The sequence below is a fragment of the Drosophila hydei genome, unplaced genomic scaffold (assembly GCF_003285905.1).
Source record: "Drosophila hydei strain 15085-1641.00,03,60 unplaced genomic scaffold, DhydRS2 tig00000361-arrow-arrow-pilon, whole genome shotgun sequence".
Lineage (NCBI taxonomy): Eukaryota > Metazoa > Arthropoda > Insecta > Diptera > Drosophilidae > Drosophila > Drosophila hydei.
Window position 1 is genome coordinate 26,750 of NW_022045717.1, and position 27,739 is coordinate 54,488.

General features: G+C 41.2%; 1 protein-coding gene across 5 annotated transcripts; it reads left to right on the plus strand.

Annotated features, from left to right (window-relative positions):
* The first annotated feature begins 255 nt into the window (after nucleotides 1-255).
* On the plus strand, nucleotides 256-27,392 carry LOC111593009 (nostrin). Of its 5 annotated transcripts, none has more exons than XM_023305543.2 (8): nucleotides 256-268; nucleotides 1,159-1,212; nucleotides 12,570-12,806; nucleotides 24,949-25,034; nucleotides 25,105-25,330; nucleotides 25,394-26,143; nucleotides 26,199-26,309; nucleotides 26,375-27,392. In XM_023305543.2, exons 2-8 carry the CDS (start codon nucleotides 1,171-1,173, stop codon nucleotides 27,119-27,121), a joined length of 2,199 nt encoding a protein of 732 aa, XP_023161311.1. In that variant the 5' UTR covers nucleotides 256-268; nucleotides 1,159-1,170; the 3' UTR covers nucleotides 27,122-27,392. The 5 variants fall into 5 exon arrangements, with proteins under 5 accessions (XP_023161311.1, XP_023161312.1, XP_023161309.2 ...); XM_023305544.2 differs by having other exon boundaries at nucleotides 260-263; XM_023305541.2 differs by lacking the exons at nucleotides 256-268; nucleotides 1,159-1,212; nucleotides 12,570-12,806 and adding exons at nucleotides 15,525-15,639; nucleotides 23,173-24,838.
* Nucleotides 27,393-27,739: the final 347 nt, after the last annotated feature.

The following is a 27,739-nucleotide window of genomic DNA, read 5'->3' on the forward strand; positions in this document are numbered from 1 at the left end:
TTGCTAAAAGAAAATCAAGTCAGAAGAGCGGCGATCGATGTACGGCGAGCGGCGAATATCGTGCCGCGAATGGCGAGCGGCGTGCGGTGAGCGACGAGCTGGCCAGCTAGCGATGAGCGATGAGCGTCGGTAAAGCGTTTAGAAAGTTCGTAGCTGCAGCCAACTCTGTTAAGGGGTGCGGAGCACGGGCTTTGGACACCGAGTATCGGCCTGAGTATCGGACTGGGACAGTTGCTGTTTAGTAAGCGGCGAAGAGTCAACAAGTTCGGTTCGCAGCACTCGAGGGCAAAATCCGCGCTCCGCTAATTGCTTATCGGCGGTTATTTTGCCGTTTTTTTGCGCGCTGCTCTCGTATCGTTGTTGTTGTGGTTTTCATTATTTGCCAACGTTCATCGTGTGTTTTTTTGTTTTTGTGTTTCTTTTTCCTTTTTTGTTGTTTTTGTTTTTAACTTTGGAAACGGGAAACTGTTACTGCCAAATGTAAATGAAACGCAAGGCTGTGGCCCAACCGTAACTAAAGCGCGGCCCAAATGTGTCTGAAACAAAAACTGACACGGAATCTGATGCGCCGCAGTAGCCAAACTGTATGTAATTGCAAGTGTATCCTGTGCACATGTAGGGTATATGCCCTGACATAAAACATAATAATTGTCGTGCACTGTTGCGGCTGAGTGCTTGCAAAAAAAAAAAAAACGAAAAAAAAAATCAAAATACTAGAAAAAAAACAACTTGAGCTCTCTTTGCTCTCTCCTCTCTCTCTCTCATTATCTGTGCTTGTTGTTGTTGTAATTTCGATATTTTTGTGTTGTACTTTTTGGCGCTCATTTTCATGCGTTACGCTTAACTGCAGCTTGTGAGTGTATGCCTGTATGTGTGCGTGCGCATGTGTATGTGTGTCCAGCTTTGCTTACAAAATGCTTAGATGAAAGCCAAAAGCCGCCATCGCCGTCGCCGCCGCCGCAGCGCAAAGGAAAACGAAAACTTTTAGCAAAGAAACAAAAAAAAAAACGAGAAATTGTTAACGAAATTGAAAGTAAACGCGGCACGCCAAGATCCACATATATATATATATATACATATATATACTTATGCTATATATATATAAATATATATTTACATATATCTATACCTGTTACCGTATTGCCAACTGGGCGCCAGTGGGCCCCCCATATGTCCACACAAAATATGTCACAATTCCGAGATAATTCATGGGTAAGTTGAGCTCTAAATCATTTTTGATTGACGCATGCTAAGCAATCAATTCAAGCACACCGACTAACTTGGCTACACTTACTCCAAATACTTATGCTAACAACAATTAACCCCCAACCACAACAACAGCAACAACAACAACGTTTGACACCAACTGCCTTGCATAATTTGCTGTGCGACGACGGACGACAGCGTTAGCTGTCAACCCCCTTTACATATCCCCCTCCTTAGCCCCCTCCCCCCCTTTTTTTTGCAGCGTTTGTCGAGCTACTGTGCCCTGCTGTCACAGCTGCGCAACTTAATTAGCACAAATCGTTAATTAACCTGTCTTGGCCCGATTGGCCAATTGGCCCCACGCATCTGCATCTGACCCGCTTAGGCCCCAATCGAAAGCCAGCTATGGATAGATAGATGCTGCTCTCCATGCACGATCCACATGATTTATGTTCGCTTCTTTTTAGGGCCAAGCGAAATTTGCCGCTAGCTGCCAGCCGCTGCACAGTGGTGCAAAAGTCAAGTTAAAGAACATTTTCAGTCAGACCTTCCTATACCCTGTGCATCGAGTGCATTATGATTTTGTTACGCAATATGTAACATTATATAATATATATAAATATATAGTCACATATAGATCATGTTTATATACAGATATATATATATATAAAATGCGTATATATAGACTCTTAAATGGATGCACAGAATATGCTTAGGTATCTCCAAGTTGTTCACTCCCGACTCGAGCTTTCTTTTGTGTGTCTATTGGGCTCTATTGCATTTAGACTTTTTGAGACTTGGAATTAGATAAAAAGATTCCTTTGTTTGCTAAACTATTTGAGATTATAAGACTAAGCACAGTGGGAAACGTGGCACATGAGTTAAGTCTATGGCAATTGATGTGGCTCGAATTGAAGCTGCTATTGCTTGACTGAGCGGGCATTGGGCAGTGTATACATATATAGTATGGACATGCTATATATATTATACCTATAAGTTCCATCAGTTGATATAGTCATGCCCACTTATTTATGAGTCTTTCAATGCAGACTAATCTCTTTGTTCTGAAACTTTAAGCATTAAACTTATCACAGATCCGATTGTCTGTTGCAATATATATATATATATAAAGTCGCTTCTAAGCCCTTAGGGTATTTAGTCTTCGTTCATTAGACTCAACACTCAATACATCGATTCGCATTCAAATTTATTTATAAATTCAGAAAACACAAATTTTGCATGCATAAATTCATGCGAATTGTTTAACGCAGCTACAACGAATTTAGTTTAACAACATAATTTAAGTGCTAATTGCTTGACTTTACATTGAATTAAGTTTTTAAAGGTCATTAAATTATCTGAATTATATAATATATAAGAAGTTAGCAGCGCACAGCAATGTGATTCACTTTGCAAGCTATTCACCTGCCAGAGTGGAAAATAAGTGAAATATACTTGCATGATATATATGTGTATATATATATATAGTATATACCGTAAGTAGTCACCTTCAGACGTGAAATATAAGGGAAATATATTGCAAGCTGAAACGGAAGAAAACAATTTCTTAACAAACTTTTTCCAAGTGCAGGAAAAAACCTAAAAAAAGTAGTAAAAAATTAAATCTACGAAAATAAAGAGACAAATTCATTGCCTGATTAGATAAACTACCTATATATATATATATATATATATATATATATATATATGTATAGAAACTATTTTCAGATGAAATTTCACCAGAGTTCAGGCCAGCTAAAAAACATAATGTTGCATGTCGCTGGGGTCTGGGGCATCTATCGCTTTTAATGTCTTTATAAGAAATCAGCGCGATACGATCTAGTTTATGTATGCCTCACGCGTATGCTGCATTCTCCATCTCTCCAACTCTCCCTCTCTCCCTCTCTCTCTCTCTCTCTCTCTCTCTCTCATCTGTCATTATCGTAACGTTCTTTGATCACGTACTTTTTCAGTTTGTTTTCAAAGTGAAAACGAGTATATTGGATTCGTTCAATGTGCGTGCTTCGTTTGTATGCCATGAACCCCTGGCAATTTGAGGGGATATTGGTTTCGTGTCGTGCAAATGTAACAGATAGAAGAAGGCGTGGCAGATCCCATAAATTATATATATATTCGGTTGCCTCCTTATCTCGGGCACTACAAAAGCTGGAGACTTGTAATTCTGAATATATATTCGTTTGGTATACTCAGCACGAGCTGATCATATTTTTCGCTGCTTTACTATCGATAAAAATCGATAATTTGATTTAGTTCTTTGGGCCTAGCTTCACAAAAGGCTTCACGCATGTTTAAAGAAAACTTAGATATCAGCACTGCCTAGGCTGCAGGGTATCTCCCAGTCGAGCACACCCGATGTCTATTGCATTTAGACTTTTTGAGACTTGGAATTAGATAAAAAGATTCTTTTGTTTGCTAAACTATTTGAGATTATAAGACTAAGCACAGTAGCAATCGTGGCAAATGAGTTGAGTCTATGGCAATTGATGTGGCTCGAATGTGGCGGGCATTGCGCAGTCATTAGCACCGCCCCTGTGCCGCCGGCTGCCGCTGCTACGCCACTTTCTTTGCGAGCAAACAATGGGAGCAGCACGTAGAATGAACTGCGACGTCTTTGGGAGCGGACGGATCGCTATCGGTGACTGACTCTAATCAAGCTCTGGCCATTGGCAATGCTTTGGGTCTGATAAACAGCAACTGACTGATGACTGATGGCTGCGAATGCACCCCCGCAGCCCCGCACCCTCGCAGCTCAGGTGGCAATTCGTCAATCTTCATTGATTGCGCAAATGTCGTGACTGAGTGTCTAGCGCATCTTGGGCGCAGGTGCCGCTGCAGCTGAGCAACGATCGCTTCCTCGACTGCAGCTTCAAGTTCAATTACGCCAAATTGTCATCAGGCATTGGCCGAGCGGGTAACGGCCCGGGGGCAGGCCGGGCCATGGCCACGACGGGCCGAGCTCTAGCCAAAGCCGGGCAGCTGTTTCAACTTTCACTATGAACATGGAGCTGGGTACGTGATCTTCGCACATGGTTTTCCTGCCACTTGCTGTGGCAAGTGGCTGCAGCATGATGACGTTGATGATGATGACGACGGCTTTGACTCGATGACTCGATGATGCACATTTTGTCATAATTTTCATGTGGGAAATTTAGCTGTGTTGCTGTGTATCCACAAAACGCTTGCCTCCACCTTCTCTTCCTCTGCTGCTGCTTCTTCTTGTTGCTTTTTGTGGCAGCCAAAGTCGAAGCGCATTCAACTGGTTTGCTGTGGCTGGGTCTCCTATTTTTTGTCTGTTTTGTTTGTTTGTTTTTTGTTACTTGTTTTTTTTTGGCATGTTGCAAAATCGTTTCCACATAATGCGCCCGGCTGCTGGGTAACTAACTAAAAACAGCAACAACAACAACAACAAAAACCACAAGCCACGACAATGAACTTTTAATTACCCAGGCTCGTTTCGTAAAGAAAATATTTAAATTACCTATAAAAAAAAAGGAAAAAAACTTTAAGTAAAGTAAAGTGAAGTGAAGTTGGGAAAAAAGTGAGCGCGGAAAAACTTTGGCCACCGGATATGCAGATGCCGCTCCCACTGCCACTGCCACTGCCATTGCCACTGCCATTAGCATCAGCATTAGCATTAGCAAAGGAAGAGGAGTTGCTGCTGGCTGTCGGCCTCGCCTGGCCACTTGGCTGGGTGAAACTCTTTTGGCCAATTGGCAATTGCAGATTGTCTTTTGGCCAGTTGATTTTCATGTCATGCCAGGCCACACTTATGAGCAGCCCCAATTGCTATAATTGACCCCCCTACCCAAATGGGAAATGGGAAATGCGAAATGGGAAATGGAAAATGGAAAATGGACAGTGGGAATTGCGGTTTCGATTTCAGCGAAATGCTAAACAGCAGCTTCAATGGAGTATTATCTGGGTAATCACAATCGAAATGGCTGAAGTGGCAAAAGTGGCTTAAATGGAAATTGTGATTGGGCTATAGAACAGAGAGAGAGAGAGAGAGAGTGGAAGAGAGATAGGCAGAGAGCCAGCAGATGCTTCTAAGTCTTTATTTGGTTTCATTTACAGATTTTTTTAATGATAAATTTAAAGCGTGGTCAAGTACACATATGAATATGCACATACATATATATGTATATATATATCAAGATATATATGCTGTCCATGCCTGTCTGTGCCACAAAGTATATATACTCTTGCTCAGCAGCAACAGTCGAGTCAATATGGATCTGTCCGTACTTACGCCTGGTTGCCTGTCCGCCCGCTTGTCCATCCGTCCATCTGCTACTTCATTTGTCCAATACAGTATATATACTGCTGTTAAGAAGCATTGGAGTCAATATAGAGCTCTGCTTCTGTCTATATACGGTCGTTATCAGTAGCGACAACCGATTTGATTTGGACAATTTCTCGCAGATTTCTCTAAGCCATTCTTCAAAGTTATTTTAAAAATACTTCCTAAAATGATATAGAACACAATTTTATTTTATTTCAAGAAAAATAAATTAGAGTTTTATGGAAAAAATATTGTTGCACTATATATATAGAAAATATATATAGAAAATATTAACTGATCAAGGAAGAAGCTGCAGGGCGCGCTGAACCTGTGAAGCTTCAAGTAGCTTACTCAGAATAAGATTTTGGCTACAGCTGGAGTTAGAATCGTCTAATTTGAAAATAAGCATAAAGTATATAGAGTATATATATGAACAATATATATATATATATATATATATATATATCATTTAAAGCCTATAAATTCTTCAGAATTTTGCAAGCTTTAGCCTCTTTTTCCCTCAATTTCACTGAATTTCCACTATATATAGCCGATATATTGGATATATATATACATATATGCTGTATATAAAGAAAACATAATACGTCGACTCAATAAATATAATGTTTATACTGTCGATCGTATAGGGAATTTATTTATATTTATATAAATTTTATTTATGAATTTATTTGAGTCTATTATGTTATTTTTTCTTGGAGCATATCAAGCGTTATGTGGAGCGCACTTGTTGGCATTTGCGATTGTTGCGAGCTGCCTCCAAATTGGCCAAATGGAAGCTGCAGGCAGAGCAAAGAAATTTTAGCGACAATTAACCAGTGAAAGTGCCGAAATGCTTCGTTGTTGTGTTAATAATTTATTTCATGTTTATTTTTTGTCAGCTTAAATAGCAAAAATGAAGAAAAGGAAGAAAGGGGGAAACGGATAGGGCAGAAAAAAGCTAAACTTTGCGAGCTCATCAACAGCAGCAACAAAAGTCTTAAATATATATATATATATATGTTTTTTTTTATTTTTTTTATTTATGCTTATAATGCTATATATATATCCAACATATTTTTTTATGACATGTTTAAAAAAGCGGGCACAAAAAACTTGTGCAAAAGTCTAAAAAAAGCAAGCGCAATTACCGTTAGGCCGGCTGCGTTGAGTTCGGAGCGTGGAAAGCGGCTGTGTGGAAATGTGGCCCAAATATAATTCCAGTCATGGGTGGCCCACAAAATGCAGCGGCGACCTTGAAATGGGGGCAACAGGCATACAAAAGAAACAGAAGAAGTCGAAGCAGAAGCAGCAGCAGCAGCAGCAACGAACGTAGCAAAGACAGTTAAAGCCAAGTCACGTTCAATGCTACGGTCAGCTCAATGGCCCATATACGCCGAGCAGCAGCAGCAGCAGCAGCTGCTCCAGCTATGGCCAGAGAGCGAGCGCCGCAGAGACCGTGGAAACTTGAATGTTAATTGATTTTCATAGAGACAAACACCAAAAAAAAATAAATAAAAAAAAACATTTTGAAATGGTAACAAAAACGTGCCCAGACTTCGATGCGAGTCTAGGCGCGCGCGACCTCGTTAACTGCAGCAACAACAACGACAACAACAACAACAATTAGAAGTCTTAAACATTTGTTAGTAGAAATTGGTGGAGCCACCCGCATGAGTCGGTGCTTTTGACCAAGTGAGAAACAGGCAGCTTCAACTGTTTAAGCCCAAGCAGAAGACAACGAATCTAGCGTGCACTAGAGCGGAGCAAGTGCCGTGACACGCACGAACTATCGAAATCTATTTCGAATTCGAATAAAGAATTGCTCTGTGACACGCGGCACCATGGGCCAAGGCCCGAAAACTTTAGACAAAAATCATAAAACTAAAAGAAAAATTGGAAATGTAGAAAAAATTAATTTATTTATATAATATTTAATTAATAATTAATTTTAATACTTATTTAATTTAATATATTTAATAATTTAATTTTTTTTAAAGAATTCTATATATTAAATAGTAATAAATATTCATTTTTTCTACATTTTCAATATATATATATTTATATATATATAAGTTGCTCTACGGATACGCCTATAAAATATATAAAATTAATTATAATGTATATATAATAATGTATAAACTATAAGTTGTAATAGATGCAGTTCATTTTTGGAGCACGAACGAGCAGTGTGCAGTCAGTTAAGCTCGATTGGAACGTGCTTATTTATTTCATATAAAATTTGCAATATTTAATTTTAAATTTTTTTTCTGATTTGCTTTTAAGTTATTTATTTGTTTCGGACTCAATTGTTTCGGGATTAAAAATGTTTTGATTTATTCAAATTCCAGTTTCGAACCGGTCTATTTATTAGAACTGGTTTAAATAATAATGCTTAATAAATTTGAAATAAATCAATTTCTTTTATTTGTTTAATAGCAAAATTTCATTTTATTTTTGTAAAAAAAAAAATAAATTTAGAAGATGTGGGTTCGAGTCCCTAATTGATTTTTGATTAATAGAAGTAGAGTCTGTTTTGCAAAGAAATATATAAATATATAAATAATTATATAAATATATAAATAATATAGAATTATTATAAAGTTTTAATCAGGTTCTTTTTTCAAATGAATTAAAAAATAAATTTAAATAAGTCAAAGTTCGCTGACTCCCAGTGGAAATGGGAATTCGGGGTATCGTGGCTTTGTGAAGAAGACGTCTCCTTCTATATATTATTGATCATTCTGGACTGAGCCGTTCTAAAAGCTGAAGATTTCGAGTCTACTGCTTAGGTTTCTGTCATGAATACACAGAGTTTTGGATGTGGAATACGAAAGTTCAGCTGGAAGAAAAGTTATTCAAGAATTCTGTAGGCATAGCCCATGAGCCTTAGGGCTCGTGTTGCTTGTTATGATTGAAATATGAGCTCTGTGCGAGGTTCAGGGTATCTGCTGGTCGGACACTCCCGAGTAGAACTTTCGCACCGGTTTCTTTTGTCCCTTGTTATAGAGTTAAAGATATTTGTGACGAAGCGACCTCTAAACAATGACAGCTCGAACACTTTTTAGCACTCGAGTTCTATTGAGCGATGCTCACTTGGCTCGGCCCACATTCAGCTCCGATAATACGTATGGACTTTGCCGTCATGCTCCACGCCTGGGTGAATGGCTCCAATTGTTGGCGCTCACAAACAATTGCACAGAATATCGCAATACACGAAATTTTTCAACTGCGTGCAATTTGTCACACATCAAATATTTGTTGTGGGCGTGGCACACGATATATATATATATATATATATAAAATTTTTATCTGTACCTGCCACTGACCCACATCGTTTAGCTGCCTTGTCATAGACAATGTATCTAATCAGGAATTGTTATTAATAGTTAAACATTTCAATTGTTGCACTTGTTGAGCGAAAGCAAGCCGAATGCCAAATACCCTTATGGCGCTGTTAAACATATCTGAAGTAGAACAAAACAAGATTGCCTCTAGCCAGTATTTACTGTAAAGTGAAGCACTTAGGACTGATTTTTCATTGAATACTTTAGCCAATTTCTATTGGGTTTTGTCTTTTCAAACGAATTTTTTACTTTTGAGGAATTTCCTGTTTCATTGTGGTTGAGTAACGTCGTCACTCTAAACGGTATCCATCCTGGTATCAGAAGGTATTCCGCATTAAGACGCAAGGTGGAGTCCTTGTGTGTAGGAGGTGCCCCTCTATGGCAGCTGTGTTGGAGGAGTCCCTCTTTGGCAGCTGTGTAGGAGGAGTCCTTCTAGGACATTTATATAGGAAGAGTCCTTCTATGGCAGTTGTGTAGGGGGAGTCCCTCTGTGTCAGCTGTGTTGGAGGAGTCCCTCTTTGGCAGCTGTGTAGGAAGAGTCCTTCTAGGCCATTTCTATAGGAAGAGTCCTTCTATGGCAGCTGTGTAGGGGGAGTCCCTCTATGTCAGCTGTGTAGGGGGAGTCCTTCTAGGACATTTCTATAGGAGGAGTCCTTCTATGACATTTGTACAGGAGAAGCCCCTTCATGGCAGCTGTGTAGGAAGAGTCCTTCTAGGCCATTTCTATAGGAAGAGTCCTTCTATGGCAGTTGTGTAGGGGGAGTCCCTCTATGTCAGCTGTGTCCTTCTAGGACATTTCTATAGCAGGAATTCCTTTATGACTGCTGTGTAGGAATAGCTCCTCTATGGCATCTGAATTCCGGCTAACCATTTCGGTGCAGTCACAGACTCTACTTTGGCTTCACTGACAGATTCCTGCCAGGTCAGTGCTGCCTGCTCCGCGTCTTTCGCAGTGATTGATTCAAGGATAGCTATATAAGCTGATTCCCTGAACTCTTCAGGTAGTAGCTGCCTAAACTATATATATACCAGATTGTAAAATGCCAAAGGGAGCTTCAGCTCGGCTTTGCATAGGAGATATTCCCTCATAACAAAAGGCAAATAAACAAATTCTTAAAGTAGCAAAGTAAATAAACAATAAATAAATCGAAACATTCCAATCAAAAGTTATAAACATATAGATAAAATAACACTCACAATAACAATAACAACAAAAATATATTCTGCATTAGCAATGAGTTTTCATTGCAGTGAATTCATAGTAAAAGTTTTTTTCATATATGTTTATTCATAATATTCTCAGTTTCTGGCTAAATTGCTTGGCATGGAAGACAGAGCTATAGAAAAGTGAAATCATGGAACTCTTTGTTGGCCAAAATTATCTTTAGGCTTCAAAGAACCCAAATTGCAAATGGAATCAGTGAAAATGGATGAAGTCATCGATATTCGGGCTTTCATTTCTGCTGCGTCGATTAGAGACTGACGAATGTGATTAGATATTGCTATATAGATGTATATATATATATATATATATAGATATATATATATACATATGTATAGATAATGACTGCATTGATCTAGATACAGCTCAAGATCTGCATATCGTTGCACTTACGATCGATTGGCTGCATTTCCACTCCCTGTTCAGGTTTATTGCTCTTTGGCATTCGGAACACTTGGATTAATAGTTTCTGCTTGAAGTCGCTGTTTCTTAAGTCTGTGCCAGATTCCAATAATTAACTCTTGCGCTAGTTTTCCTTGGGCCACAGACAAGTTTGCTGAACTTTGAGTTGAGCTTGGATCGATAACAACAGTGAGACATATCGATTTGACTTTCATTAGTCAGCGATCCGATGATGCATCTCACTTCTCACAGCCCATCCGACTCGGTCGCTTCCTTGGTCCAGGGTATTTTCATTGAGCAACATTCACAAGGCACATTGAATACCCAGTGAAGTGTGAAACTAAATGCAATTCCAACTATGCTAGGCCAGGTGCTCTGACGAGGGTTGCTCGAAGAGAAGCCAAGAGAATGGGAAGAGAAGGGCAGAGAATGGAAGGAGATTGGAAAGAGAAGACAATAGAAGAGAACGGGAAAAGTAAAGAAGAGAAAAGGAAGAGAAGCAAAGAGAATGGGAAGAGAAGAGAAGAGAATGAAAAGGGAAGAGAAAAGAAAGGGAAGAAATGAGAAAATAGCGGAATAAGAAGAGAAAAGAACGGGAAGAAAGAAGAGAGAATGGGGAGAAAAGAGCAGAGAGCGGAAAGACAATGAAAAAAGCGAATGAGAAGAGAAGAGAACGGAACAAGAATGAAAACAGAATGAGAAAACAGTGATAATAGAATGGGAAGAGAATTTGAGGAGAATCGGAAGAGAATGAGAAGGAAATGAGCAGCGAAGAGAAAAAGAAAAGAAGATAGAAAATATCTGGGAGAGAATAAGAGAGGCAAGAAGAGAATAGGAAGAGAAGAGAGCAGAATGACAAGGGAAGAGAAGAGCATAGAAAGAGAAGAGAAGAAAGGAGAGTGCGAAGAAAGGCAAATCGAAGAATAATTGGCATAGCAGCTGGGCGCAAGGTTCAGGGTATCTGCAAGTCGGACACTCGCTGACAGAGCTAAACAGAAAGAGAAGCGAGTCGTTCTCGTTGCCTATACTGCACTCCTCGAACAGCCCTCGTTTGGTGAATAATAGGTTTTACACTTGACGAGTTTGCTGCGTCAATCCGTCAATGGGTTTTGTATTCATTTTTGTGTTTTATTTGTTTTTTTTTTTTTTTTCGAGAGGCTTCAATTTGCGCAACGTGCAGCGCCAAGCTCGACATTCTCGACTCGAGGCATTGCGCGCTAATTGCCATTGGCAATCGCGACTGTTGGCTGGTTCTGAATTGAGTTCTGGAACTGGTGCCGGTTCTAGTCAGACTTGTTTTTATTCTCTTGGCACAGCGGACTTTGAGGCTTGCCACATGTGGTTGCTGCATCAGCTTTCTTTTGGCAGCCATGGCGCTTAATTGTTGGCCCACATAAAAACATCACTCGGGGCCTACGCGGCGTATGCGCAACAATTGGTGTTGACTGTCGTCGTCGTCGTCGCTGTTGTTGTTGCAGTTGTTGTAGCTTCGCTTTTAAAGCACTTGGCAAATGCGCAGTGCTTAGCAATTCATTAATTATTTCAACTAAGTCAACTTTGTTGTTGCTAATTGCTGAGTTCATTGATTTTTATCGACATTTAGCAATCGCAGCTAACATCGGTCATGTGTCTATATATAGAAAGCGCAGCGCATTGAATCATCAATGGCCAGTAGCAGCCAAGACAACAGGGTATCTAGCAATCATTCAGCTAGTTGTCGTTAGTTGTTGTCGACTTGTGCCGGAAGTCGGCAAAGCCATAGTTTTGGGCATAAGCGCGGTGAGTGACACCGCTTGGCAGCTGAACATGGCACATGCCGGCACGTATGGCCAATAGAAAGTGGATAGCACAGCTCTCAATTGACCCCCCTTCCCTCTTCCCCCCTCCCCAGCAATACCTGCGCGACTATCAGCTCAAATTACTTAAAGCTTAAGTCATCACAATTTGCACCTTAGATTATAAAATATATATATAAACAACATCTATATAGAAATGATACTTAAACTAAGTTTACACCCCCCTTTGCTATATGCCGCCCCTTACCCCATATACCCTCTGTCTCTCTCTCTCTCTTTCTATCTCTCTTGAAAAGCTCGCCAATGGCGTGCTTAAAAGCTTGCGTTGCTCCGCTCGCTATGCCAAAAGCAAATCCAAATCGGCGATTAATCTTAATGCGCATCTGAAGCAACAGCAGAAGAAACAGAATCTACAACAACAACAACAACAAGAACAAGAGCAAGCAGCACAGGTGGAGGAGGCTTTATATGCGAATGTTGAAGAGCTAATGCCAGCTGAGATCGAAGACGATGCTCTGATGGGTAATGCGCAGGTAAGCGTTGAACACGAACATCTCCCCGTCGCCTCCATACGTGTTCCACCCACCAATCAACCAATCATCAAATCCACCACCAACTCAACTTCAACTCGAACTCGAACTCAACTCGAACTCAGCTCAACTTAACTCAACTTCAGTTAATGGATATTAATTTGATTATGCATTGGCCAAGCCATCAACAACCTCATGCCACACCCGCCAACCCTTATCAGTGTTATTGTTTATAGCCTGCAGATATCTCTGTGTGTGTGTCTGTGTCTGTGTGTGTTTTATGTTATTGTTAAACTCGTTTGCCAGCCATTCGGCATTTAGCAAGTAAGTGCAACTTATTTATGAGCCATTCGACTGCTCCAATGACAGATAGCAAACGTCTCTAAGCACAGCAACAGACTTGCCTTAAATCAGAGTCATTTACCTGTTTGAACATTCCTCCTACTATTACTATTACTACTTCTCTCGCCCACTCTTTCTTGCTCTCTCGCGCGCGCTCTCTCTCCTTGTGCATATAAATATTTTGCAAGGTCTTTTGATCGGGCACCTGTTTTATAGCCAAGATGCTGTTTGCGCAGGTGCAAAACTTGTATTAGCTTTGAGCGGCAACAATAGCGCAACAGCTGACGAAAGCTTTCAATGCAAGCTTTTCGCGTTAGCTCTACTCACGCACAGATGGCGCCACTACTGCGGCCATTGGCTGCACTAACATCAAATACGTTAAAAAAGCTCTTTCAAAATTAATTTCTTTAGCTTTAGCTAACACTCCAAAAAACCACAAATATAAATAAGTCAATCAAACTATATTCGCAATAATTTTAATGTTTCCGTACACCCATATATATTTCTAACGGGTATTAGGTATTCGCTTATTAAGGTTTCTGGAATTGGTATTTTTTTTGGTATTTTTCGTAGTCTCAAAACATATTTAGTGTTCCTCACAGCATGTTTACATATCCATGAATCAATAACCACATATACTAACTACATACACGCATACATGTACCACATGCATACATATAGACATATATAACATTGTTGTTTTCTCTATATATATTTACAGGTAAGCTCCAAGCAATTGCAATTTTCAGCACAGACCAAACAATGCCAGCCAAGTAAGTTGAAATGGTTAATTAAGTTTTTTTTTATTTCCGATAAACCAGAGATTGCCACATAAATGTCAAAAAATACAAAAGTCACAATGAATTGTAGCTACAAAAAAAAGAAAAAAAATAAAAAACAAAAACAAAAATACAAAACAAACCCGATTAACGGCTTTTCGGCCATTATTGTCACATCTGTTGAAGACGTTTTTTTGTTTATAGAGTTGTTGCTGTTAGCTTGTGCAAGAACCCTGCGAATCTCGGTCAAGCAACAAGTGCAGCAGCCGCAGCAGTCGCTGCTAGCGCCAGCGGCGCAGTCAACGTCAGCGTCATGTGAACTGCGCCGTTAGTGCTAATCACGCGCTGAATGCTAATACGACGACACACACATACATGTACACATGATCATCTCTATGCACACGCAAATACACACATAGATACATATGCATAAGGCTGCAGCGGCTGCTGCTAAGCAGAATAAATTTGCAGCAGTTATGCAACTGCAACTGACATTGCCCATAATACCGGTACTTGTCAACGACGCGTCGCGTCGCGTCGGCAGCAGCACTAACAGCAGCAGCAGCAGCAGCACGTGCACTTAGCTGGTTAAATTATTGTAACAGCCACAGTGCACAGTGGTTAGCAGCTCAATGAAAATGGTGCCAAAATTGTGCTTATAGCAATTTTTTTTAATTTTTCATTATAACAATGTCAACATTTTAAAATTAATAGCGAATAATTTAATGAACCACAACCTTTGGCTAAAACAAGCATTATTATGGCAACCCATTAAGTAAATATTTCAAAGCTAACTAAGTGAAGCTGTTAAAAATATGTAATAATAATAAAAAATTTATTACTATAATAAAATTGAATAGTTTTCGCCTCTCGCCTCACGGTGCGCATGGCAAACGGTATATGTGCTGCCCAATCAGCGAATACCGCTTTGCATGCTGCGACGACAGATGCTTATACCGTAATAGTGCCGTCGCGTCCAAATATTTGGCCTACGCGTTGACAAGAACAAAAACAATAACAGCAGCAATAGCAGCAGCATCAACAGTGCAGCAGGTGAAGCGGCTCTCCTGCGTTGCGTCGCAGCAGCGGTCAACAGCAAAGCAGCAGCAGCCGGCTTGATGCGCTTGCGCTCCGCACTCCGCACTCTCTTAAGCGCTCAGCGCATTTCTTGCTCTCCAGTACTCAGTTTCGTTCGAGCTACCCGTACCACCGTGTGCGGCATGGGATATGCCAGGTTAAGTAAAAAAGTCAACATCATGAGGAATTTCTCAGGTATTACCAGTACCTGTATTGTAACCTTAGATGATTATAAATTCGAATTGTAAAAGTAAATTAAAAATTAATTTACAATAATTTTACTCTTTGCGTAGCTCAATTCAAAATATGCTACCCTGGCACGGGTATTTGTATAGTGACATAGCTGCTCTTACAACGTTCTCATTGGTTCTGTTTGGACGTTTGGCGCTGCCGTCGACGCGTCGCTGCGACTGCTGCTACGACTGCGACGGCGGCTGCTGCTGATGTTGCCGTTGGCTGCGCTTAGTCTGCCGTTGTGCGTCGTTGACGTCGCCTCGACGTAGCTTAGCTGTACTTGTGAAACGTTCTAAATTTAGTTGGGACACGCAAACGTCGCGAGGGGCGCAGTAAATGCCGACGCCGCCGTCGACGTCGACGTAAATTCTGTGTTCACTTCATTAAAATATCGTTTATTTTCGGTAATTCGTTTTTACATAACGCAGACGCGTAAATTAATGTTCAAATTGGTCTAGTTTTTTGTTATATTTTTGTTTTTGTTTAATTCTTTTGCTGCTCTCCACACCTGTGCGTGTGTCAAACGTGTGAAAAAACAAAAGCAAAATGCAGTGTGATCTAAATATTAATTTATATTATTCATTTTCGCTTTGATTAATGGTTTCCCATGTCAATGGATATCCGATGCGAAAAACATGTTGCAAAACAAATCAGAAAAATATGACACACTCTGAAGTCCATACCATTTGTTATTATCAATTGGCACTGCACTGCGCTGTTGCAAGAACATTTGTATCTACAAATCAAAACATGTTCGCGGCTGCAAAGATACCCCATATCTACAAATACTCCCGGCCATGTTCGCCGACCTTCAGAGCGCACCAAAAAACATTGAACATATTTTAATGACGATGGTCGGACGTGTGACAAATTACAAGATACAGATGCAACTGCAACGAGTGCAGATACATATGTATCTTTTACTCGATACGTGGCTTTTACGCACTGCACCGAGATATTTTTTTTTCATTTTCATTTTCGGCAGTCAAATGCATTTTATGATCGAAACTGTTCCGTTTCTTGTTTTTTTTCCAAATGAAAATCTAAACATTTCGGCCACTGTTGTTGGGTTCTTGAAATTGTGCCAATTATTTTGCTTCACTTTCAGCCAAAATAGAACACAATAAAACGGCAGCAGTTTCATGCTATTTGAACGCTGTGTCTCGCATAGTTTTTATTTTTATAGATATATACATACATATACATACGTTCTTATGCCAGCTCCCATCTCCCATCTCCCATCTCCCTGGCGACTCTATTTAGCATAAACAGTGAGGCCCTTCCATGTTCTAGTCATCAATTTGTAGCGCCGTAACCGTTAGTTGATTCTTTGTGACCGGACCAAGCATTGTTAATTAGTCGGATCTTTATTTATTTGTTTCTCTCTTTTGGAAACGAAAGAACAACAAATTTAGACAAGAGGCAACATCGCATGACAGCGACATAAATCCAGCATGCATACTGCTCGATCGAACAAAAGAACAACAACAGCCACAGCATGAATAGAAAAGCTCGCAACATTCCAATGGGTCAAGCAAAGCATAAGCCGTCCATCCAATTGGAATTAAAATACAACTGCAGCCAATGCTGCCCATTTTCTAAAAAAAAAACTTTCAATTGTCATCAGCTCAGGCAGTGAGCGAGAGCGAGCGGGGAAGAGTGAGAGTGATAAGGAGAGGGGTGGGTAGGCGAGAAGTGCAATTGGCCGCACTCTTTGCGCTTTATTATCAACTAGCGCAAGCAGCTTTTGTTTGTCGTTTGTCGCTGACACTTGCCGCTTGCTATGCGCTGGCCGATGTCAACGACACTTTGCCCGTTGTAAATTGTTGAAACTTTACAACAAATGATTGAACCCGGTGAACCGGCGAGGTTAATTATGTTAAATGCTGAACATTTCATGTGTGTCGCAATCTGTAAACAATCTTCGCCCGGCTTAGATTGACTTAGGGCTCCAAAGTCACCGGAACGAGCCGCAAGCCCACTGAGACATGTGACACGAAATCTGATGAACGTACTTAGTCACTGCAGCTCTCTGGACTTAGCTGATTCTACACATTCTGGCACAGCTGCCAGCTCGAGATAAAACGGGCAATCTCGTTCGCAATCTTTAGCGTAATCTGCAATCAGTTATCAGTTATCAGTTGGCTTACATAAGAGGCCAGCTCTCCAGCTGTCGCCCACAGCACATATATCTCTATATATCTCTCTATATCATGAGCTGCACAACTTGAATGCCAGACAGACACGTCCTACAGCAGTGGGCAGCCATCAAGAATGTTGTTTCGATAGCTCGCCTGCTGTCCAAAATAGCGCTATGAATTGCCGATTCTAAGTGTTATGGCATGGCCCACACACACAAGTGCACACCGACACCCATTATCACATTGCGCAAATAATACGAATTTCGAGCAACAACAATAACAATTAAATATACCTCATTAGGTGAACATCTCGCATTGTGATCGTCCCGCCCGACCTTTCGCGTTTGTCGCAACATTTTTCGAGATAAGTTGCAAAAATATTTGCTTAAGTGAAACAGAAAGTGCCGCAGACCGAAGCCACCTCAGGCACAGAGCGACTACTTATATATATATATATATATATATATATATATATATATATAGTATATATATATATATTTATATATATATAAAGCTACAAAAGTGCAAAACTTGTTTCAAAAGAATTTCGCACAAAGAATTCGAATTCAACTCCAAAAAAGTTCAATTTCTCTTATATTTTGTCTTCCACTTAGTTTCCGCAGTTACTTGTGGAATCAGAGATATATATATACAGCTTTTGTATATCAATCTTTGATAGCTTTAGTCAAATACTTTTGGAGCTCAACTTTAATTTATCTTTTTTTTTGTCTTCCTCTATATCTATATATATATATATATATGTATATATATATATATATATATATATATATATATATATATATATATATATATTTATATATATATATATATCTAAAGCTATAGCTTTTAGTCAACTCAATGAAAAAATTTAAGTTTCTCATTTATCTCTTTGCTTTTCACGCATTTTCCACATTTGCTTGTGGAATTAAAGTTATCTATAAAGAAATCTGCCTACAGAGCTTTGGCAAATGAATCTTTGACTCAGATTGTTTTAGCTATATTATTGCAGCGCTTTCATGGCATTCTAGATCGACTATTTAATCTATTGCTAATTGCTAGATCAAGAAATTTTCTGCGAGAAAACTAAAGTCAATTTATTGAACTTTACAGATTAGTCAATCAATCAATCAGACTATATACATATATACACATATATATACATATATATATATATATATATATATATATATATATATATATATATATATATTCTGTATATAGCAACAATTTGTTTATTGTACTCAGCACCAAATGAGATAAATGGACCGAAACTTAGAGCTGTTAAGTGCAAAAATTTGAACATTTTCGAGCGTTATGCCAGATAAATAATATGCATAGAACGTGTCTTAGTTTCACTTGCAAAAACCGATAAATTTTGATATTTGAAAAATAATTTGAAACCCAAAGAAAGTCACACCGAGTATGGATAGATATAGGGCTTTGTGATAAAGCTCAAGTTGAGTAAATATATTTGAAATATTTGATTCGCTTTATGCTAGATTGTCATGGACTTGACATGCCATATCAAAATCCATTTGTTGAGAACATCTCAACGTCGGCAGAGCGCGTTTGCTCTACGTATATTTCCAGTCTAAATGGGGCGAACTGGAGCGTGTTGCGGCCCAGTTTTCCAATGAACTCAACGATCTAATTTTGGAAATGGGCTTCTGGAATTTGTGCGTATGGCAAAGAACACTTTAGTGTGCCATGGATCACTTAGTCTTATCTCGGAGCAGATATCCATGTCACAGCAGTCCGTATTCAGTTGTCAATCGGTGTTCGAACCCATCGAATTTTGGCAATTTTTTCGTTTCAGTTTACTGTAAATTTGGTTCTTGTTTAGCGTACGAAATTTGGTAAAAAGCTATAAAAATTATCAAAAAAAAAAAATAATTAAAATTCCAACGAAATTTTGCAAATTCTGAAATTTTAAAGAGCGTTTAGTGCAGCAAAAGGTAAATCAAAACTAAACTACGAGCCGGACACGAGCAACCAGAGCGTAACAGAGCGCTGTTAACTAACAGAGCGATGTTAACTAACAGAGCGCGTACTCAACTGTAGCCAGAGCTTCGTTTAACATTGTTGCGTTCGACGTGAGTGGGCGACGTTGGCTTCAGGCTGTGACCTTGCCATTGGGCACGCCCACAAATTGCGGCTGTGGCATTATACGCCTATTTATTAAACATAAATTGCCTGCAAAATGTGGGTGGGGGCAATTGGGCTAAAAAGGACGCCGCAGCACGCACAGTCCAAAGGATTTTCAATTGGCCAATGTTGTTGGCCTTGTTGTTGTTGTTGCAGCTCCTCTGGTTGCAAGTGCAATCGCATCTATTTATAGCTGAGCCTGCGGCTAGGAGCGCGACTCCACTGATTGTTTTCAGATGATTTTTTTCCCATTTCTCCCTCAGTTCTTTTTATCCGTCTGGCCATAATTTATGTTATTTGACTTTAAAGCCCCGGCTCGAGCCAGAGCTCGCATAATTGCGGGGTTTCGCTAGCAGCGTCCACTCGATGCGCCCTTTGCAATTTGCCTCTGCCACAACTTCAGCAGATTCATGAGGCTGCCTCAAGTGGCCCTTCGTCGTTGTCGGCTAAGGCAGGTGCATAGGCGAGGGCGAGGGCGAGGGCGAGGGCGAAGGCTTTGACTGAGCCTCCAACAGAGGCTAAGGCCGACAGTTGCTCTGCCCGTGTTCATTAGCTCAATTGTTTCTTCACTTGTCACACTCCAGTTCAAGTTGCACTCCATTAGTCAGATACGTGCCACATCAGCGCTTTCCACTCTCTTGACTGATTCTGGGAGGCATCCCTGACCAACATTAATACATGACGAGAGCTAGACTTGACTCTGCTTATCAATAATATCTATCTATATAAACAACTGCTTAGACGCCATTTAGATGGGCTAGAAAAGTATAAAGAATATTTCGCTGGGTTGTTTCTATGCATAGATATATAAATATATATCTATTTTTATTTTCATATATTTTGCTCTGGGCTTAATATTTGATTGATATTCTTCATTCAGTTATTCAGTTCCACTAAAAAAGAAAACCTCTATAACAGTTATTTTTTAGCTTTGGATAATTCAGTTATTATAATACAGATCAAAGTCAGTTAACCCGACTAGGCACAAATATATTATTCTATATTGTTGCTATATACTCTATATACATATATCAACAAGTTCATCAAACATTCCCAATTAAGATTGACAAACTATGTGTGGGAATTAAAATTCGAAATTCGACTTCCAAATACTCTTTCAGCTTTTTAGCAAAAGCGAATGTAGCTGCCAGCGAATACAGGGTATTGGCTAGTTGAGCACACACTTCTGGCATGTGTTCACGTGTTCTCTTTGCAAATTACAAATGCAATTAGCTACTATAACAACAATGCTAGTCAACAATAACAACATGAACAACAACAACAACTGCAGTAATAACAACAATAGCGAATTGTAATTAAATTTTTTAACTTACTACGGTTTCGCTTGTTGGCAACATGGAATAGAAAACGCAAAAGCGTTAACTGTTGCAAGCAGAGCACAATTAATAACCAGATAAACCCGAATCCGAACTCGCACCCGAACTCGAACGCCGACCCGAACGCGAACCCGAACCTTGGCACCTTAAGTCGATATGCACTTGCATCGAATTACATACACATATAAAGAACCAACTATGTGCATATGGTATGCATGTATGTATGAAGCTTCATTAGACAGCAGCAGCTTTTAAACTTCCCGCCTCGACTCTCCCTGTCTCGCTCTTCCACGCATTCCACCCACTTTCCATTGTAAGCTTGACGCATGCATATGTACAAACATAAATACAGTCATATATACAAACGTATGCACATGCATAAATGCATATTCGTGTGTGTACGTGTCCGTGCAGCTAGCAATACACTTTTTCCACTTTCAAGCTAAAGATATTGTTAAATAACATTTCAGTTGTCAATCTACAGTTCATCCTATACGCATACATATATCAACATATATAAATAATATATGTAGCTTAATACAGTTAGCCATCACGAACTTTTCTCAGTGTATCGTTTAGCGAACTATAGAACTAGCAGTCCGCTGATGGCGTGTTCGTTCTTAGCATTGATCACGAAAGGCACGTAGCTTATGTAGATAGCATGTAAATTCATTTTATTTAAGTAACAGTAAAATTTGTATTATTTACAGTTACAAAAACTATGCATTTAGATCAAATTTATCCACTATGCACATATGTATATGTAATAACAACTAAAATGCTGCACTGCAGAGCATGCGATAGTCGTATAAGTTCAGCTCAGCACCCTCGCCCAACTGGAAAATAAATAGTTCATAAATAAATTATTTTCTATAAATGCAAACAAAATCCATGAAACGAAAATGGCACAAAGAACAAGCAAATTGCTGTGTCAATACTGTTCGACTATGAAATACCCTACAGCATGAACATGCACTCATACGTGGATGATTGTTAGAAATAAATGTATAGGATAATGTTAACATTGTGCACATGATCACATCGTCTATGAGAATTTTCTCCTACAATTTATTAATTTGTATACATATACATATGTGTAAACAGGGTATATAATTTTATTTTATTCAGCAGCACACAAAATATTTAGGTTCTAATACATAAGTATTTATGTATGTATGGTATAGCTGTGGATATGTTGTTATGTCGTGTATGTGTTTATGTCGATGCTCAAGAAGAAAAATAGAAAAAGCAGACGATGCGTCGCTGAGGGCGGCACAGTTGCTGTCAATTCCGATGCCAACGCAGCGATTCTTGACATAACAAACGCACATCACTGTTTAGCTGTGGACTTCCTCGGCCTCTTACTCTTCTTTATGCTTCCACACCAATTCTTAATGCACTCTTTGACTGTCCGCTGTCTCTGCCTTCAACGCTGCGGATCAATAAACAAACAGTTTTGTAATCTTTACCTGAACTAAAAGTGGAGCAAAGAGCACAGATAGAGGGGGTCGGGATTGGAGGGTCGCCATGTCCAAACAGAATATTTTTGTATGTATGTATGTGTGTATAAATGAATACATACATATGCATGTAAGCCTTACGGACATAAGCAGGGGTCAAATAATGCAACACTTGCTTGTTAGAAAGAGAGCGAAAGTGCGTATGTGTCTCTTTTATTGTTCTTTTTGACTGCAGCTGATTCTTATGCTCCGTTTGCTCTTTTTCCCTTTACCAATTCTTAAGTAGTGTGAGTGCGTGTCTGTATGTACATATATTTAGGTGAGCGTCGGCCTAGCTTTGTCTGCATTTTATGTTTTATGAGCATAGGGTATTATCGAGTATAAAAGTGAATGCCATTAATTAAATCTATCAGCTTAGTGCGAATATATTACAAAGACGTATCAATGTACAGTATAGATGTATCTGTATGTCTTCATCTATATACATACATACATATTTATATACAATGTACGCCCACATTTACTATGTCACAGCATTGGCATCGGTTAGAGGGTGTAGAAGAGTCGTGCTACTTTTTATAAGTAAGCCTAAGTTGCCTACAACATGAAAAAAAAACCTTCATCATTTGTGTTTATTCTTTTGCTTTGGCTTCCTTCGGCCCCGACGTTTCTCCACTTCTCCTTGTTGTCTCTTGCTTGTGCACTAGCCGCCTGTTCTAGTTGCCTTATCCACTCGGTTTTTGGACAATTAGCAGTGCGCACGCAATGTGAACGTACATATGCGAGAGCCGCGCTGTGCCGTTAAATCGAATTCAAATCAAAAGTCTAATCAAATATTTAAATAATTTATGTAGAAAAATGAATCATTTGCGCGTTCATAAATTTAAATTGGGTGGCAAGGACAATGCGGCTGTGGCCGAAATTCCTTCAAATAACGCCACCTCGGATAACAATAACAGCATTAATAATAATAATAACAACAACAACAACAACAGTAACAACCACAATGGAAGTAGTGGAAGAGGATTCCTCACACGCATTAAGCGATATTCAGTGCTCGGCAATAAGCTTGGCCGTCGTCATTTAGGCGGCATGACTTTGCCAGGTGGAGGAGCTGGCAAGGATCGGTCCGGCTCGCCGAGCAAGCTAGCCACTGGCAGCTACAACATGACCGGCAGCAACTCCGAGGATCATCGCTTGGAGATTGGTGCACCCATTCTTATATCGACTACAACATTGGATACCGATCGCTTTGGTGTAACAGAGGCCCGTCTGAAGCAGATTGGAGGCGGCATTGCAAAGACATCCTCAATAGTGCGCACTCTAACGCCACGCAGCTCCGATGAGGAAGAGTTTGTGGATGCTTGTGGCACGCCGCAAATCGAACATCACTCGGGCGGCGATTGTGTGGAAAGTGAACATTTTGAAACGCCAACTCATCAACCTGAACACAAGCTGTCACCGCCACCCACACCACCACCACCACCACCACCAGCATCAGCAACTGCAACTGCAATTGCAACTGCAACATTAGCAGCAGCTGCTGTGGAGCCGCCCATTCGACGGCCACGCATTGCCCGTCAACAGCAATCGAAATCAGTGCAGAACCTGCATCGCTCCGAGCTGAAAGTCTATTTACACAAGTCGCCGTCGATGACACTCAACATGAATGCGACGGCGCCGCCGCAGTTGGGCCTGAACCTGCCCGAACTGCCCGAGCTGTATGGAACCAGCGAGCTGAGCTTGGCGGCCAGCGACAATAAGGAGAACCACAGCACGCCACAACGTGGCCAGCAGCTAGCCACGCACACCTCCGAGTCGAGTAGATACATGTGTGGCGCCTTGGGCCAGAAGCGATTCAATAGCATTGACTCCTTTCAGCGGACGAGCTCGAAGCAAAGCTCCAAGCAGAGTTTGGCCAGCTGTCGCAGCAGCCGGAGTCGCAGCCGAAGTCGCAGCAGAAGCAGAAGCAGAAGCCTGCTCAGCATCACCGATGAGTTTGACTTCGATCTCAAGTCCGTTAGCTACACGAGCCTGAATGCCCAAAATCTGTTTGTGTCCATTGATGAGCTGCAGGAGATAACCAGGCAGATCAACGAGACAGAGGATTTCAGTCGTGAAATAGACTTGGAGTACTGCACTCATCGGGATCAGCTGCGTCCCAACGAGCGTCGCATAACCCTGCTCAAGAACAAGAACCAGCGTCTGATCAACTTTAATCACAACAAGGAGAAGCTGCGCAAGGGTTGGCACGGCATGAAGAATTGGCTGGGCGAGGAGAGTACCAAGCTCAAGGAGGTGGTGCGCCAGCAGACGCCACTCAAGCGCGTGGCACAATCCAAAATGAATCTTAATCAGTCCACAGCCAACGCCAGCCGTCAGTCAATGTCCCCAGACCGAAGTCGTGATATGACCGAGAGCTGTGAGGACGTCACCGAACGCACTGACTATGATCCTTCACTGTCGCAAAACCCCAGTGAGGAGGATTTGTCGCCGAACGCCAAACGCTTCAAAGACGAGGTACAGGCTAGAGCATTGTTTGGTCCAAAATCACGGCGATTTTTTTTTTTGATATGTCTACTCTATGTCCAGGATCATACTTAAAGTTCTCTCTATCTCTCCTCTAATAGGGACAAAACGGCTTCGAGGAGCTTCGACGCTATGTCAAACAGGGCGGCGACTTCAGCAAAGAACTCATTTTCGTCCTGCAAGAGCGGTAAGTTGTGGCACGCTTTCACCAGCTGAAAAGCTCAACTCAATTTCTTTTACTCCTCGAATATATACAGAGCCGACTCGGAGCTGATCTACTCGAAGTCGCTCTCGAAGTTGGCCAATAAACTGAATAAAGCTGGCCGAGAGATACCGGGCAGCGTTGCGGATGCCTGGCGTGGTGTTGCTACAGAAATGGAAAGTCGCAGCGACATCCATCGCCAGCTGGCAGCCTCGCTGACCGATGAGCTGGTCAAGCCGCTCAAGACAGTCGTGGACAATCATCACAAGACACGCAAAGTGGTAAGTTAAGCCGGCGGCAAGGCGCATTGCCATTCGAAGCGCTAATCGAGTTTATTTAACCAGGTCGAGAGCAATGTGGACAAAGCAGCGCGCGTGCTCAGCGAATGGCGTGTGAGCGAAGCGAAGGCCAAGAAGGCCTCACACACGGCCGCCCGGGAGAACGAGAAGCTGCAGGATGCGATGCTGGACGTGCGCATACAAAAATCACCATCGATTGCATTGCTGCATCAAGGGCCCAACAAGCTCGCCGCCGAGAAGGAGCTCAAGTCGGCCGAGAAAGACTGCGCCAAATTGGATAACAAGCGCAAAAAGGCCGAGGAGGCGGTCAAACGGGCAGACGTTGAATACTACACGCTCTGCGTCCGAGCCGAGCGAGCCCGCGTCGACTGGGAGATGGCCGTGCTGCGCGGCTCCTCGCAGCTGCAGAGCAGCGAACAGCATCGCGTGGGCAACATGCACAACTTTGTGCAGCAATATGCGCGCCTCATCAGCGACATGAATCCAATTTTGGGCAGCATGACCAACGGCCTACAACAGCAGCTGGATGCCTGCAACGTGGCCAAGGATATGCAGGTGGTGCGCAATATACGGCGCAACTCCGAGGGCCCCAGCGAGCAGCTACTGCCTGACTTCTACTGCGAGCACACGACGCTGGCCATGAACCGCGAGCGGCGCAAGCATTCGCTGATCAAACTGCTGCAGCTGGTCAAAACCGATTTGGAAAGAGAGCGACGCTCCAGAGATGGACTACGTGGCCTCTCACAGTCGCTCAACAATCAGGAGCATCAGAACATAACCGATAAGCTCTACCATGTAACTACTCCCTGCCATCCAATTCCATTGGTGACTAATTGACTCTTTAACTTAGATTCGCTCTATGCTGACTTATTTGGAGGGCGCACGCTTGAAACTGCATACGGCGCTGCTCGAACTGGATCACAAGCCGCGCACCACGCATCCGCTGGCTCAGCACATACAGGTGATCTATGCCCAACAGCTATGCCCAGTAGTTGACTTATGATATATATATATATATATATACAGATTACGCGCGATCGCACTGGACTGCAGCAGAGCATTCTTAAGGTGCCCAACTGGATGAAGAACAATGATAAGACACAGCAGACCACATTGCTGTCGCAGGATACTAGCGATGTCGTCGTTGCCGACAGCGATGACTACGCACAAATGCAGGTGCAGACCAACAGCTCCTGTGCGAACATTAGCGTGGTAGACGCGCCCACATCGGCGCTGCTGAAGCACTTCAATCGTAGCAAGAGCAATATTGAAACTTTTACCAGCCAACCAAAGATAATCTCGACAACCAACGCATCGTTGGCGGCGACAACTGTGACTGCAACTGGGACTGGCAGGTCCAAGACACTCACTTCTGGCCAGACGAACGGCGATCGTGGCCAGGCAGACGGCGGCTCCAATCAGCAGGACTCTGACTTTGATGAGTTCAGTTCGCAGGACGAGGACGAGGCTGAGCCGCAATCGGCGCAGAACTTCTATCAGAATACGCAGGAGGTGCAAAGTTCATCGATGAGCTCTCAAGGCGCCAATAGCAATTTCACCAGCGTCAGCTCAAAGGACGGCGGCCACCAGTGCCAGGTGCTTGGCCGTTGCAAGGCGCTCTACAGCTATGCACCGAAACTCTACGACGAACTGGAACTGAATCCCGGCGATATCATCGAGGTTCATGCCAAACAGGATGACGGCTGGTGGCTGGGCGCATTGCGCAATCAAATTGGCATCTTTCCGGCGACCTATGTGGAGGACTGTGCCTAGCTATCGGAACAATATAAGTCACCTAGTTGTCTAAGAGTGTCTGACTGGATACTTAAGTCTGTGTGCGTGTGTGTGTGTGCTTGGGAGTGTATGTGTGTGCGTGATACTGGAAGAATGTCGAATTGTTTATCTTCGTTCTCTTTTTTTAAATACATATACAGACATACAAATATATATATACACACATATATATATATATTCTTACAACGAGCTTTAAAGGTCTCTGCATTAAAATATCTAAATTTTAACAAACGGAACTATTTTGTATTGTAATAATATTTTTTTTTTTATTTTCATTATTTGTAGTTCCCAATTAAGCCATTTCTCTTGCACACCTATTCGTAACTCTGTGTAATTGTCAATATGAATATGAAATATGTTTGTTTTTTTTATCGCTTGTTCGTATACAAAGTGAAGCTACATATAAAACACAAATTAATATATATTAAATATAAACATACAAATCCTGAATTTTTCTTGATTTTTACTTTCAGTTATGGATAATGCATACAAAACCAAAAGTCTGTTGCGAGGGCAGTCTTAGAAGTTAAACCAACTCTATATAGTTCAACTGCTAACAGCATTTATTTCTCTGTTTGTGAAATCTTTTGGCTTAAA